Source organism: Polyodon spathula, chromosome 3, assembly GCF_017654505.1.
Source record: "Polyodon spathula isolate WHYD16114869_AA chromosome 3, ASM1765450v1, whole genome shotgun sequence".
Lineage (NCBI taxonomy): Eukaryota > Metazoa > Chordata > Actinopteri > Acipenseriformes > Polyodontidae > Polyodon > Polyodon spathula.
Window position 1 is genome coordinate 38,977,757 of NC_054536.1, and position 16,715 is coordinate 38,994,471.

Below are 16,715 nucleotides of genomic sequence, written 5' to 3' on the forward strand. Positions count from 1 at the left end.
CTTATACAAAACCTTAATTATATGTGTAATACCATTGTGTTTTTATGGAATTGCCTTTTGATTAATAATATATTTTGAAGTATATTAGTAATGTGATTACTGAAATTAAAATGCACTGATATGCTTATAAAATTGCAATGTAAGTTTGATGCCATTTTGTTTACATTTGATTAATAATAATAATAATAATAATAATAATAATAATAATAATAATAATAATAATAATAATAATAATATAATATGGTCTAAGGATGTATTTTAATATAATAGAAATTACAATTACAACATATAAATTACCAGGGGGTAGAATTGGGCCGGCACAAGCAGAACCGATGCCTTGCCCTGCATGCTCTCACATGGTAGAGCATTGTAGAATACTGTTTGAATGTGCATCAAATGACCCACAGGGATTATCCTTTTCTCATATAAATGTTGAACCAGAGGATATGAGGACATTTGAATGTCATTTGGGAAAACTAGAATGTAAAGATGGGAAACATGCTACAGGGGTTAAAGTATCATGTAGATACCAGGTAACTGATTGAGTAAAACACACTTGTGATTCTAAAACTGAAAAAGAGCTGACATAACTAAATACCCTATAGGGGCCTCGAACACACATTTAGCAAAATATCTTATCTCCACCTGTTATCTTGGGAAGAAGGGAGTCTCCTGACACAGACAACTATATTTTTCAGTCTTAGAGACAAAGTTGCCTGACACAACAGGTGTTTTAACTTATGACAGGGAGGCCTCTTGATGGACAAGATAACGAGAGAAAAGTCCTACAAATATATGACCAGAATTACAGTTTGCCACCAGTCAAACCTGGCAACCTGGGCTAGCAGATCCATATTTTGAAGAACTCCACTTTGCAAGCTGACTTGTTGCTGTACTTAAACCTTTTGTGCTGAAAGACTCTCCGGAGGGTTTGCATGAACTCCTGTGCATACCGTGCCCTGTGCACATCCGTGCCTGTGCATCTCTAAGCCTGTGCACTTACCTGCGCACCCTGTGCTTGTGCACTCTCCTGTGCACATAGGTGCCATGCACCTATGCGCCCCGTGCACATCTGTGCCCCTTGCACCCGTGCATGCACTCATCGGTACACATCGGTGTCCCCCGTGCCCCCATGTGCATACCATGCATACTTTTGCCCATACCGTGCCCGTGCACTTATTGTGCAGCCCGTGTGCACACATGCTCCACCTGTGCCCGTGCTCTCCACCGTGCAACCCGAGTACATGCACTGTCGTGCAGACTATGCCGGCTTCCACGAGTGCGGCTCTTGCAGCCGGAACATGCCCCCAGAGGACCCGCATCAGTTTTGTGTCTCATGCCTTGGACCAGAACAAGTTGCCTCGGCTTTGACTGACAGAACATTCTGTACGATCTGTGGGAAGTTCCACAGGTGGGTCCTCAAAGCTAGAGCCAACAGGACAGTGGGACTACAGCTGTCCGGGTCATCCTCCCCGTCTCTCGGGCGACGCTTTCGCTTGCCCACTAGGACAGTGGGGCAGCGTCGGTGCTCCCCCTCAGAGGAACGCTCACCTTCCGCTAAGAAGCCAGTGCACTCCAGGTCCCCTAGGGACCAGCCAAGCGGGATCTCGGCCCTCACGGACCAGATTGGTTGCTTTATGGAGGTGGTAATGGGGCAACAGTTGCTCATGATGAGCATGTTGTCGGCCTGCGCCACACCTGCGCCGGTTCCCCGGCCGCCCAGTCCAACTCTTGAGCCGCAGCATGATCTTGAGCCTGAGCCCATCCCAGACTACAAGGAGGACATCCTCTCTCTGCTGGTTCTGGTGACGAGGAGCTCGTACAAGAGGGACGTTCTTACAGCTCGCTGGACGAGCTGCAGCAGGAACTGGAGGCATCTCCAGGGCCAGAGTTTGAGGCTCTGGATGAGCAAGCGGCTCAACACCTAGGAAAGGAATGGCCCAGGGACAAAGAGCCCCAGGGCTCCTGGTTCCCCTCAGTCAAGCCGGTGCATGAAAGGACACTGCCCCCTTTCCCCGACTTTGTCAGGGAAGTCCAGTCTTCCTGGTCCAACCCAGCGTCTGCACCTAGCACGGTGGCTGGAGCATGGGTTTTTTCTTCCATGCAGGGAGCGGAGGGTGCCAGCTTGGCAGCCTTCCCCCCGGAGGACTCCGCCATTGTGGCCCTCATACAGGCGTCAGGCATTGGACCGGCCAATGACCTATAATGTCCGAACAGACAGTGTCAGATGACAGAGACTCACCTCAAGAAGGCGTATGCCGCTTGCTCCCAAGCTCCCTGATACGGTCATGGCGGCTCAGAGACAAGAGCTGAACCATGTCTCTGAGGCGGTCACCATACTGGCCCAACTCACGGCCAAAGCGGAGGGCCGATGCCTTGCGACGCTGGTGGTCACCAGATGGCAACTCTGGCTTTCCAAGGCTAGAGTTCAGGAGCAGGACAAGTCCTCTCACCTGGACGCCCCTATAACTCTTGGCCATACTTTTGGCCCCGCAGTGAAGGAGATACTTCAGAGGACTCTGAAGACCAGGGAAGCGTCAAGGCAGTATGCCCAGCTGCTTTCACGGAAGCCCGTCTTGCCTGCTAGGTCTTCCCTCCTGTGGGGGCGACAACCTCCGCCCAGGCCCGCTCGTGCTCCTACAGCACGCCCTGCAGCACCTGCCCAGCAACATGGTCAGCCTACAAAGAGGGGCAACTCACGCCCTAGGGGGAGCGCCAATCGCCAGCACCCCAAGGGTCCCGCTACTCCACCCCCGTGTGGCCTAAGGCTCAGTGTCCCTGAAGGGCCGCAGCAGCCTTCAATCCGTCTCCCAGTTACTATACTGGCAAACCAGCACCAACGACAGTTGGGTGCTCAAGACTATGCTGGCTGGTTACAGCCTTCAGTTCCAGTTAAAACCACCCGCCTTTCGGGGGGTGATAGTAACTGCAGTGAAGGACCCGCTCCAACATGCGGCTCTCAACACAGAAATCCAGGCGCTTCTCTTGAAGCGTGCCATTTGCAAACTAGATCCCTCCTTTTACTTCCTAGTGCCCAAAAAGGACGGCGGGTCTGCCATATTTTGGATCTGAGACTTCTGAACAGGTGTTACGTTTCAAGATGATCACGCACCGCCATGTCATCAAGGCCATTCGGCCGGGCAATTGGTTTACCACCGTGGACCTAAAGGATACGTACTTTCACTTACCCATCAGGCCCGGGCACTGGAAATACCTTCGATTTGCGTTTCAGGGTAGATTCTATGAGGACTGAGTACTCCCCTTCGGCCTGTCTCTTGCTCCTTGCCCCCTTTTTCAAGTGCATGGACGTCACTCTGGCCCCCCCCTGCGGGTTCAGGATGTTCGACTAATGAATTAAACCGACGACTGGCTCATCTGCGCTCAGTCACAGGAGCAAGCCTTGGCACATACAGCGTTGGTCACAGACCACTTCCAGCGGCTCGGTCTCAGGATGAACCTGCAGAAGTGCCGCCTCACGCCAAGCCAGCAATCAGATTTCCTGGGCCTCCACCTGGACTCTGTGTCTATGAAGGCCGCATTAACAACTCAAAGAGTCTTGCCTCTCCCTACTCAGGTTGAGAGAGACAGTAAGCATGGTGCTGTGCCAGCGCATGCTGGGGTTGATGGCTGCTGCATTGGAAATACCTTCGCTTTGCGTTTCAGGGTAGGTTCACCAAAGGCCTTTCCAGACCTGGTTCAGCTTGTTTGCGTTTCACCCGCAACAAGACAGACATTGTAGATATCCCAGTCCTGCTGGAGAACCCTGCGCTGGTGGATGATCCCCTCCCATCTTCCGGAGGGAAGTAATCACCACAGACGTCTCCAAACACGGCTGGGGCACAGTCTGGAACGGTGTGGAGACTCTGGGAGTGTGGACGGGGCCTTGGGCCTCAGCCCACATCAATGCCCAGGAACTCAGGGTAGTAGATCTTGCCCTAAAGCACTTTCTTCTGGTGGTCCGGAACAAAAACGTGCTGGTGCAGTCAGACAACACCACGATCGTGGCATATATCAACCGCCAGGGCAGCCTGGATCTCCGAGCCTTTACCGTATGACGGTTCCGCTGTTACCATGGTCGCAGCCCCAGTTGGCTTCTCTTCGAGCAGTCCACTTACAGGGCCGACTCAACCACGCCGTGGATCTCCTCTCCAGAGGAGGTCCCCTGGCCTCTGAATGGCATCTCCAGCCCAGGGCGGTGGAACACATCTGGGAGTGGTTCAGCAGAGCAGACGTAGATCTCCTCCCCTTCTGGGACTCTACGCACTGCCCTCTTTGGTTCTCAATGAGAGACCTCGACAGTCCTGTAGGAGTCGACACCCTGGCTGGCTTGTCTCCTATATGTCTTCCTATCGATACCACTGCTCCATGCCTTCCTAGAGAAGGCCAGGGCAGAGAAAGCTACAGTCTCCTGGTCTCCTTGGGGGCCCCGAAGGACCAGGTTTTCGACCCTGGTGCAACTCCTACACGGCCAGCCGAGGCAGTTCCCTCTGCAAACGGCTCTTCTCCTCTCAGGCCTAGGGTGATCTGTGGCACCTGAACCCCCAGCTGATGCAGCTATGGGTTGGCCCCTCAACGGGAACACCTGTCAGCTCTAGGACTGTCATGGGCAGTGATTGCCACTATTCAGAGCGCGAGAGCTTCCCTCTACCAGGTCGCAATACGTGTATAAGTGGCAGTTATTTCAGGACTGGTGTCTGGCCCAGGGCCAGTACCCAGTTACCTGCCCCATGGCAGTTATCTTACAGTTTCTCCAGAAACCATTAGATGACTGTAGGTCCCTTTCTACATTGAAGGTGTACCTAGCAGTCATATCTGTTCGTCACACACGCATAGATGGGTTATCGCCTGGAAACCATTTCCTGGCATCCCAATTTCTTAAGGCTGCTACTCCCTGGACATCTAGCTTCCCCTCTTGGCGCCTTGATATGGTGCTGGAAGCCCTTACAAACACCCCATTTGAGCCACTCCACACTGTGGATCTGAAGCTCATGTCTTTAAAGACTTAATTTTTGCTGGCTATTATTTCAGCAAAACATGTGGGCGATCTGCATGCACTTTCAGTGCACCCTTGCACTCGCTTCACTGGAGACTGCTCTAGAGTCTCCATCCGACCAAACTTGGCATTTTTGCCGAAAGTAATATCCCCGTTCCACGTGAACCAATCTGTGGAGTTGATGGCATTCCATCCTCCTCCCTTCTCTTCTCTGGAGAAGCAATGGTTGCACATGCTCTGCCCGGTGCGGGCATTGAGGTGCTATATTGACCATACAAGGGGTGTCAGACACACTGAACAGTTGTTTGTGTGTTATGGTTCTAGGAGGCTGGGTCAGGCAGGTCTAAACAGCGTCTGTCCCATTAGATAGTGGACGCCATTGCTCTGGCTTATGAATCTGCTGGCCTTTTCCCTCGGGGGCAATTGAAGGCCCTTTCTACCAGGGATAGCGATGTCCTAGGCCCTCTTTCGAGGTGTCTCAGTGTCTGAAATATGTGCTGCGGCTAGCTGGGCTACGCCACACACCTTCATGAGGTTCTACAGACTCAATGTGCTGGATTCCTCTGCTCCACTTTTTGGAGCTTCGGTTCGTTTGGATTCTATTACACCAGTGGAAGAGACCACTTAGTGTTAGTCTGGATTAGACTGCTGTACTCTTCGAGTACGCTCTCCAGCCATGTGGGAAGAGTATCTCGGTATGACATCGTACTGTTAGACCCTCTGTTCATAGAACAGTGTTAGGACATTTGTCTTTTGAACCATACGCTGAGGCACTGTTCTGTGTATTTTTTACATGTAGACAGATCCTGTCCTACTGCCGCATGGTCTCCATCGTGACTGCTTTGGTACACAGTACATATTAGTTGATGGCTATTTTCTCTTTTAGAGATCAGGGCTGCATTCGCAACCTTATGTTTATAAATATGCACGTGAGCTCAAAAGAAAATACATCGCTGTCTGTCACAAAGTTGGTGTTGAACCACAAATTATTCCCAGTGTCACGCAGAGCTGCTGGTATTCAGTTATTGAGGCTGTAAATGTTCCGATCAAAGTCTGGTGCCCATTTGTTACCTTTCTCAAAAGTGCAGATGCCAAAGGCAAGAAATGTAAATATTTGCAAAAGTTTGTAAATACAGATGTGAAAAAAAAATGTTTTGTTTCCTGACATTTCTTACTGAAAACATGATGCCAGTGATGGACATCATGAAGTGCCTGGAAGACAAAAATACCTACATACATCAAGTTTTCAATTTTCTAGGCGTCAAAGCAAAAGTTCTGTTTGACAGCAAAATCACAGATGGGTTTTCAGGATTTGGACCTGCAACTTGCAGCTTGTTGAATTGCTTGCCTTTTGAAGAGCAGCAAGGAAAAGAGAAAAACATTTCACATGTTTTAAAAGAGTATGCACAAGAAATGGCATTCCTCCAAGGCCAGAAACATTTCAACTCCCCAAATGACCTTTGAGGATAGCAGTCCTACACTGTGGTACACTGCACAGCAACTGATCCTTTTCTAAAGGTGGAATTTTCTGCAAACTTTGAAAACTTTGATCCATTCTTGAGAAATTAAAAAATACCAGCATAGTTTGCAGAATACCTTTCCGAAGCGATTCCTGACAACACCTGTTTAGCCATTCATGATTACTGGAAAGGAATTTAGCAGCAGTGCTCTGAACTGGCTCAATCTGTATTGCGAGTGTTGGCCTTACCTGCAACCAGTGCAAATGTTGGGCGAGCATTTTCAAAGTTGAAAGTTGTGAATGGCAGAAAGGAGCGTGCTTCCATGTCCAAACAATCAATGAAAATGCATGCAACACAATACAATGAACAACCAGTTCAACATTTAGCATAATTATTTTTATATGTATATAGTTGCAATGCTTTAATCTGGTACTGAAAATTCTTCAAAGGCTTTTTTTTTTTTTTTTATCTGTCAGTGGAAATTGCATTTTTTCATCGTTCTATTTGCCTCGAATATGGACAGTTGTCGACTTCATAAACATTGTACCTTTTGACTACATTGCCTTGGGATATTAGTGCGAGAGAAAAGGAACATGTTTCTTCTGTTAATGATAAGTGTGTTTTTATAATATTTTTATTGTAAAATATTAGCTGCTTTTACAAAGCTTAAACAGAAATGGAATTATTTTCTAAACATGTAATCACTCATGTAAGAAACATTTAAGTAGTGGTCAGAGAATTTTGGAAAATGACCGAAAACAAACAAACAATCTCATTACAGTACATAAAAAGCAAAAGCCCTGAAAAAAAAAAAAAAAAAAAAAAGATTAAGGTATCTAGATAAAACTCTAAAATAGCTAAATAATAAAACAGACTTTTTTTTTTTTTTTTAATAAACACTGAAAAACAGAAGCCCAAATTATAAGGTTACAACGTTTTATTAAAAACAATGACATTAGTTAGTGTGTGTGTGTGTATATATATATATTGAGATTGCATTATGGGGGAAATGGGACCCACAACCTTACCATGTTATAACTGATTCCACACTATAACAGAGTCACGTATAAAGGGGTAGTACTGTATTAGCTTTAGAGATGTTGTTATATCATATACATTAGAAAGTGTATTGGGTGCCTAAGACTGCCAAAGGGACGTGATGTCACCATATTGCTTTACAGTATTAATGATGTTAGTTTGTAAAGATACCAGACTACCTAGATTGTCTATGACCACAGATTCGATGTAGATCTGCGATCACTCAAACCATTAAGCGCTAATAAACCAACGGATTACTAATATACTCAGATTCGTTAAACTTTGAATAATCGAGTCTGAGTGACTATTACTGATTAAATGTTGTCTGGGTATGTGAAAATCTGTGAGCCAATATACGACCAAAGCACTATAAGAGTTTATTCAATCTGAGTTCTGGTCCTGTTTGTCTCCCCTTATTCTGCTAGAGAATGAAATAAGTGCTTGAACATGACAACTGTATGTACAGTACTATAGTTGTACAAATGTGAGGTTATATTTTACATGAAACCACTTTACAGAGTACAGTAACCTTACCAAAATGTGGTAGAAATTACATCTATTAGTATGATTGTATTATTGGAATACACTAGAGTAACCAAACATTGTTGTGAAATTTACAGCAATACATCATTGTATACCTGATTTGTAACTTCAAGAGTGGTAGGATTGTAGGTGGTTATGCCATGGCTGCCAACAGAAAAGACTCTTTTGTACCTGCAAAAACAGAAACATAAGTTCAGCTGACATGAAATACTGGCACCACACTGAGTAAATCAATTTTAACCTGAACTAAGACACTGCCATATTGTTTAGTGCAGGTTGAGAACATTAAACATAACAATTAATGGAACGCTGGTGTTTTCAGAAATGAGTCATCTCCCTCTGCCTGCCCTGCCAATTAACCCCAGCCTCCCCCTGAAGAACAGCTCCTGCTTCCACAGTCTCATTTTCTCTGTACCATGTTTTCAAATAGGCAGGAAAGAGAGCATCGTTTCAGTAAGTCTCTAGAGCTAGAGCAATAAAACGTGGTAAGCTGGTACCTAGTGTGAGCCATACAGGATGAGGTAAAAAGTCACAGAAACTAACACCATGTGACACAGAAAACAACTCAGCCACAGTTTAGTTTCAACCCTTATGTTGGAGATAATGTACTGCTCTCATCTGAATATAAAACCTGAATACATAACAATTTTTCAGGGCCTTGAAGGATTATTTTACACCAATTAATAAACAGAAAACTTTTGTCATAATAATTATACAGTAGTGCAAGGCATTACTGAGGATGAGCATATAGTTCTTTATAAATAAAGAATTCCATATATGTAGTCATTTCTTAACAGTTGAAATCCCTGTTGGGTCATTACTTGAAAATGTCAAGTGTTTTGACTGCGGTTACTATGGGGATAACAGGACCTTCAAGAGCGGTACACAGCATTTTTGTGAAGAAATACATTTTCCACTTTGCTGTTAAAGTTACTAAAGAACTGGAAGACATTAAAAAAATCGAAAAACATCTAGAAAAAATGATACACTACATTCATTCTAAGGTGTACCAAAAGTTCAATTACTACCGCATGTCATGTGTAGGGTGTCTCGTAATTTGTAAGAGATGTAATTCCTTGTATTTTGAGTGAGTGACTGCTCAAACTACACAAAACGATGTCTCTTTTATAATACACCAAACACTACTGTTAAAAATGGAAAACGTAATGCTGGTTGTTTGTGCTATATGCTGTTTCTACTACTCACAGGATGACATGTGGACACAGGTGGATTATTATTTTGTTCATAAATCTTTAACAACGACTTATTATGTTATTTGTAATATAGTAAATTAAAACAGCTGTTTTCCATGACTGTTCAATTACTCCTGTTGTCCTCCATACATGCTCCTTAGGTTGACTGGTGTGCAATAAACACAACCAGCTATGCAGTTAAACAAAGGTGCACAGTCGCTTTGTGTAATATTGTACAGTACCTCCTCAACCTAAGGCTTCGCTCCTCCTTTGTTTTCAGAAACAACAAACCTTGAGAGAGTAAAATATCACTTTGAGAGAGTAAAATATCACTTCCTGATTTTTTATATATAGGGTAAGTGAAGCGAATATATATATATATATATATATATATATATATATATATATATATATATATATATATATATATATATATATATATATATATATCCTGATATATTGTGGTGTAGAGCATACTATAAAGAACACACTGGAAATAATTTCTTTACAGCAATGATAGTCCAGCTTTACTGTACTATTTTAGAAATGCAATATTTCACTCCTGTATTTACTACAGCCACAGAATATGTCCACCCACTTTGTACCATCCCACTTATTTCACAGTATCCCTAAAAGTCTATCAGTTTTCTGAAAAATTGCTGACCAGTTGCAGCTGAATTGTTTTCATTCTTCATGGTTATCCAAATTGTTTGTCATTCACGGGGATCTCTGTCCATGTTTCTGGAATTTACTAGCAAATGCTCACATACCACAGTGGACTACAGTACTGTTCAGTATAGAGTTTCCCCTCTCGTGTTTCCTGCTAGCCTTTCAAGTCTCATTACTGTATGTTTAACTATTGTTAAACTGCCAACAGACGTGCACACACAACGTAACAAGGAACATTTTTTCACAAATAGGCAGTACATTAAATATCTACAAATAGTTGGACTTGCCTAGTTTGAAAAAGACACTCTTTCACAGCTATAGATCTGGCAGCAATCCAGAGGAAGCCTGTTTAGTGGGGCTTAAATGCAATATTATAATTCCTGAACTACATAATGCTTTTAGTCGTTCGCCAAGTTATCAAAGGAACCTTAAATAATTGCACACACCCTTATTTTTGTTCTTGACTTCGAAGAATATTCAATGTACAGGACTGTTCTGAAATCACAATAAAACCCTCATGATCCAAGACCATCTATTAACCCAAGCTCTATTGTTTACTATATCGACAGTATTTTAAGCCTTTTTTTTTACTGAGGAGAGAAGTACAGTACAGGTAGACTACAGTAGATGCAGGCTAACTGGAGTTGAAACCACCTACAAGAAAAGTGGGAACCGGTTTGTACAGCATAGCTTTAGCTTTCACTTTCCTGTTCATGCCTCTGGACACCAAGCCAAGCCTCTTCCCAGCAACCAGGAAAGCACTTGTGGTTTCAGTTACAGTGCTAATGCATCAGGTTCACTTACAGGAAGTTCAACTCAGACATCTAACACATTGTTCAACTGATACAGATTATAGTGAATGCAGCTACTACTACAACTGCAAGGGAAGGGAAGGACAGATGTGTTTTCATATCAATGTCCTCCTCATGAGTTACAACACTGCTTTTAAACAATACAGCAAAGTACTTGGTTTCAGTCAACCAGAAAAATATCAGACAGCCTGCAGTTTTATTTCACTTTCACAAATGGAAAATGTCCCTTTAGCATATTCAAACTACACACTGCATATGGAAAATGTTAACCTCACACTGTACACTGTGTACACGTTGTATAACAATTTGGTAGTGGATTTTAATAACTTTTGGTTAAGTAATTTGCATTACACAAATCAAAAGATCGAATTATGCATCTGAGTGACATTTAATGTGTGATTTATAGTATTCACACACTGTCAAAAGATTTCTGTTCACAGAAAAAAAAAAAAAAAAAAAAAAAACACACTTGTGTGAATGGCGTCTGATGAACCTTCGAAGGTGTAAAACAATCTTCAAATCCCTGGCGAGTGAACAAACATTCAAACCTTCCAATACAGCCCTGCTAAATACTGTCTTAATTCTGTGCATCCAGAGACATATAATTAAGTTTTACGAATGAAGCATATAATAATTGTAAAAAATTATACATTATACGGGAAAAAGTTAGTGTTAATTCTTTGCATCCAAAAACATAAAATTTAAGTTTTAAGAATGACGCCTACTGTTTGGTTTTCTGTCTCAGCAATTTGTCAGTCCCAGACTGTTGTGTAAAATTCTATATTAAACAAACAGGAGAAAAAAAAAATGTGTTAACCAGATTATTCTGCCTTTTATTGCAACTGTGGTACCATTCAGTGAGCGGAAATTGTAAAGGGTACTTTAGCTGAAACCTCCCGACAGAAGGGATACAGTTTCAAAAAAAGGTTAAAAACCCCTGCTCTACACTGCTCCTGGAAATGATGTTGTTACAAAGGGTGATAAAGGGATTGATTACATTAAATATCTCAGCGGGAGCCCATGAGAGAATGATTGTCCTAGTTCTTTAAAACAATGCAGAGTCTAGACCTAAATTTTAGTGTGCTTCAGCCTGTTCCCATAGTTCTGTGTGTACCGTAAGACAGAGGTAAGAGACTGTTTATACATAATGCCCTAACATTAAAAAAAAATATTGTAATTGTTAAATAAAGTACATAACCAAAACGACTTTTTTTTTCCATTTTAGAACTGAACTATCCCTTTTTATTAATACCTGCATTAAAATACATTACCCGTACACCAACATATGAGAAATGATTCACTAAAATCATATCACATTTACAAAAAGTAAAAGAACTGTCTCCATCGCTTGATTTCAAAAATATGAGAGCGTGGATAAGACTTCAGTGAACAAAACATGCCCTTGAACTCCTTGACGGCTGCATCACTCAAGCACCTGACAACAGCACATTTCTAAGGAAGCACAAAAAGAGCAAAGTGGAAAGGGGGGTGGGATTAGTTTACGCTTCACATTAGTAGCAGTTTGAATTTGTTAAGAAAGGCACTTTCTGGTCAGCAACACTAAAACCTTTGAAAATACCCTGCATTATGCTCCAACAATTATTTCATATACTGCAGGCTACTGTAACCTGAGCACTGCATGCAGTAGCATTTACCATTGTGCAAGAATATGCTGCTTTATTTCTTCATGCAAACTTTCAACTGAAACTAAACAGACATGTTCCTAGTGGTGACTCATGTCAAATGTGTTTTTAATGCTGCTTCCTGTCAGTGTCACAGGATGCTTAGAAGGAGTAAGAGTCAATTAATATCTACAACGGACATGTTTTGGGAGAAGCACTTGATCTCAGCAAATTTAACGCACTGCAACCCTACAGACCCTGTGAGGAGCAGACAAAGAACATTGTTCAGGTCAAAGAAAAAAAACAACAACAAAAAAAAAAAAAATCTTAAGTCTTCATAAACTTGGGCCAAGTTTTCCAGCAATGCACAGCAGCAGCTCTGCTCACACAGCATAGTTACAGACAGTATTCAGGCTGCAGCCTTCCAGCAAGTTACAGTACGTTTATCATTAATACACGGCCAGTGGACTTTACTCACAAGTCCAGAAACTGGATTTCCTTAAGACTCAGCTGTAAATGCCCTCCTCACAGTCAACAAATCTAAACTGACCTAGATTGCAGTTTGTGGATTTTCAGTATCAACATTTTCTCAAGGTCATACAGATTATGAGCAGGTAATATATAAAAAGTCAACCCCTTTTCTTCACTTTTGCTGAATCAACTCTGTCACAGTACAAATACCATACAACTACATGCAGGTAATGTATTTAATAAATACAATTAATAAATAACTAAATAAATAAACATTAAAAATAGAGCTTTGCAAATCAATACATGCTACAGTGCTTGTTTGTGCCCCACACACACCAAGATGAAGATTACCTGTAATATGGTTTCTTCTTAGGATAATGAACTCCACACACAAAGTGAACTCCCAGTCTCCATGTTGCTTGAATCAGGACAAACAAATTGATCTCTTACCTTAATGTCTGTACTCAGTTATTTGTTGCCACATTCTGCTGAGTGGTTAATCTGTGCAGCTGATGACTGCAATGAACTCAGCATGTCTATCTTTTACATAGTTTGCAAGTGTTGTGAATGGAATTTGTGATGGCACCTCTAATTGTGTAACATGGGGAATAGCGTATTGCAGCTCCAATGCTCAGTGTGAGTGTAAGTCCTGATCCGACAGCGTAAAACAGACAGCTCTTATGATTACATGTTACCACTTATTTTTTCAGTAAAAACAAGGTTAAATTGCAGCGAGTTGGTTCTGCCACTTATGATATTAAACACTAAATACTCAACACTCGCACACGCTTGGTCACCGTCACAACTGTTGCATGAAACCGGAGGTTACCGTATTCTGCTAGTGTTAAAACAGCACCTATCTACGCTTACAAACATTTGTATTCAATGACATTTTTTATATTATTATGCGTATATGTTACCATCCTTCTCGCCCTTCAGTTTATGAAAACATGTGATAGGCTTTTTCCCCTTACAGACCACGTAATTGCGCGTTCATAAATATCAGGGTACAAAATAACCGACGTCACCCGCGGCAACTGTCGCGGTGCCCAAGCCACTTGCCGTTATGCAGGGTTTGAGATTAATCATGGCCTGGCAGCCTGGGTCCAAACAGAGATTGGTCAGTTGGACAGTTTGACTCCAGAGGCCTGACTGGGCTGGTTACATTTAACTAGTATAATACATATAGTGCACATGGCTTTTGTTTCATGAATCCAGGAAAGGGCCAGTGTGCCAAAAAGCTGAAAACTAATTTACAAACCATTTTTTAAAAACATAACTACGAACTAATCCTAACTTTCCCACCACATATCGTATTTGTTGTACAGTCAGACTCTGAGACTGCGTACCGAAGTGCTGTGGTACTCGTTCCTGTGACATGGCAAATCTTTTAGAAAAATCGGGTTTTCTACAACTAAGCAACCAATAAGCCAAAAGGAAAGCGCTGAAATCAATAAAGTAGATTAGTAAGTAATTATGAAAAATAAATGAAGAACATTTAGAGTGGAATCTTCATCTGGCTCCATTATGACAGTGAAAAAAAAAGTAATGTTCTGCCTAGTTTGGCGCCACTTTCCCAGCCTTGCAGATAAAACAGCAGCTTTATTTGTTGTAAATTCAACATTTCGTTCACATCATATACAGTCTCACAGTAAGATATCCTGATCAACACCCAGATACGCGATCGAAATGTCAAACTTTGACATTCACAATCTTTCCAGGAATAAAAACAAATACTGTACAATCATGCCCTTGTTTTATTGGGGGCGTAAGGGTCCAGTAAAAATCCTCTACGCCACCTGTTTTTTCTCATTTTTTGTATAAAAAGCACAGTTTTAATTCATATTGTGGAGGGTAATTGCTTTTCATCAACTTCAGTCTCCAACTAATTTCACTAGTCTACCTCTCCTTTCTCTAAAGCCCAAACCCGCTGCATTGAAATAATCCATTCACAACAACATAGCAGGCTTGTTGCTAGGGAGCTGACGTCACTGTTGCTAGTGCATTGCTGCCACACGTGAACACGTCGTCGGGTAAAATAAAAATCGCTTCAGCAAGTATATTTAATTTGCGTGTGTATATGATAACAGTATGATATTAATGCTTTGTTTTAAATTGGTTTTTATAGTGTTGCTTGGATGTGCAGTACGAAATAAAACGAACAGTAATTTAAGTGACTATGTATACTGCAGCTAAGGCATACACAGTTAAAATGGGAAGCCAACTCCACGACCGCGATATATCCGAATCTGCAATACAGCAAGGGGTGATAACGAGGGGTGGGTGTACCTTGCCTTTTCTTATTAGTCACTGCGTTGTTCTGCTTAACATTTAGTACATCTTCATATTCATCATAACATTAAATTACCTTTCTAATTTGGATTACTTCTTTTATTCTTGCTAGATACATTTTATTTCAGTTCACACGTTCAAAGTTCGCCTGTGCCATGCTCCCGGAAGCTGTTTCACAACTGGCTAGCAACAGCTGCAGAAGCTGCTGTGTACAGTCATTACAGCAGAACTCATGCAGGGATCTGTTAACATTAGCTAAAAGCAAGGCAATAAAATTGGGAACAATTTCAAACAGAATATGATTACTGTAGAATGTTGCTATTACAAGCATTGCATAATTAATTGGGGTCCTTATGTTTAATATGCAAATAACAATGGGTTTAAGACTGACATAAAACTTGTTAAGCGTCAGCATTAAAAAAAACAAAAAACGTTTCTACTCGTAGCTAATATGTATGAGGCTGTTTTTTGTGTACTCAAAACAGACTGACCCATGGATCCCTAATTAGGATTATTATAATTCAGTTTTAGCGTTGCTGTGACCATATGATAACAGTTCGGTTGCATGTTTGCTTGTGAAAAAATGAATATCATTTGTACACATACATTTTCAAATCTTAATAGTACTTTCATTTCCTGACAAGCACACAAATGTGTGCATGTTAAAATGGCTGAAGTAACATATATTGAAAGGCTTTGTTTAGCCACTCTCTTAAGACATGGGATCTCTGTGGTTACCATACACAGTTAGAAACATACTGAAAATAAAAACCATCGTGAAAAAAATATATAAATATATTGGGCCTGATAAAATTGCATCTGGGCCAGTAAAAACACAAGCTCAGTGGCCCAAGGGGCCAGTAGTTCAAAATCTAAAAAACAGAGCTCTGCAATGCCTTTCAAATTTAAAAAGAAATTACATCTAAAGTTGACGAGCAAATGACTCATTATCATAATGTATTACTGTTGACATTCTTTTTACTGTGCACCTCCCAGCACTATGAAACGAGAAAGATGACTGCATCATTGGTTAATCAAGGTCAAAACAGAGGAAGGGACACTGTTAGACTAAGCTCAGTATGACCACGCTTCCAGGAATTCTCAATGACATGTTCGCTGGCAGTGTCGTTGATTTCTCCGTCTGTGCCCCATGCCAACTGAAAAACGTTTGAAAAAAGAAAGAAGGAAGGAAGAAAAGCTGTCTACAGCCAAAGCAAAATGTTCTAGGATTTACCTAATGTTCAGGTAAGAAATGTGTGCACAACAATTAGTCCCCATCAATAATAATAATAATAATAATAGTGAACTTACAGTTGTCAAGTACTGCAGAAATTGGTTGTGCCTTCATATGCTAAGAGCCACTTGCACAGTTTTGGATCATTTAGACATTTCACAAAAAAAAAAAATCAAACAGCATAAGGTTTTCAGACCATTTCTTTAGCAGCCGCAATTGAATTTATTTTCAATGCTTCACTGTCCGCTGTTTCACAAACAGTGAATGTAGACCTATATTTAAATGTGCTTTAATTTATAGCAAGTAAAAAACCACACACATATATATAAATAATGCACACATACATTTATATGTGCCCTCAGAAAGTATTGAGACAGTGAGGTCTAAC

General features: G+C 41.8%; 1 protein-coding gene across 1 annotated transcript in view; it reads right to left on the reverse strand.

Moving 5' to 3' along the window:
• The window catches only part of LOC121313076 (dnaJ homolog subfamily C member 13-like), an 86,022-nt gene that overhangs the window by 57,739 nt on the left and 11,568 nt on the right, over window positions 1-16,715 (reverse strand). Inside the window, exon 3 of the mRNA XM_041245221.1 lies at window positions 8,130-8,205. Coding sequence (XP_041101155.1) covers window positions 8,130-8,205 — 76 coding nt within the window. The remainder of the gene's footprint in view (window positions 1-8,129; window positions 8,206-16,715) is intronic.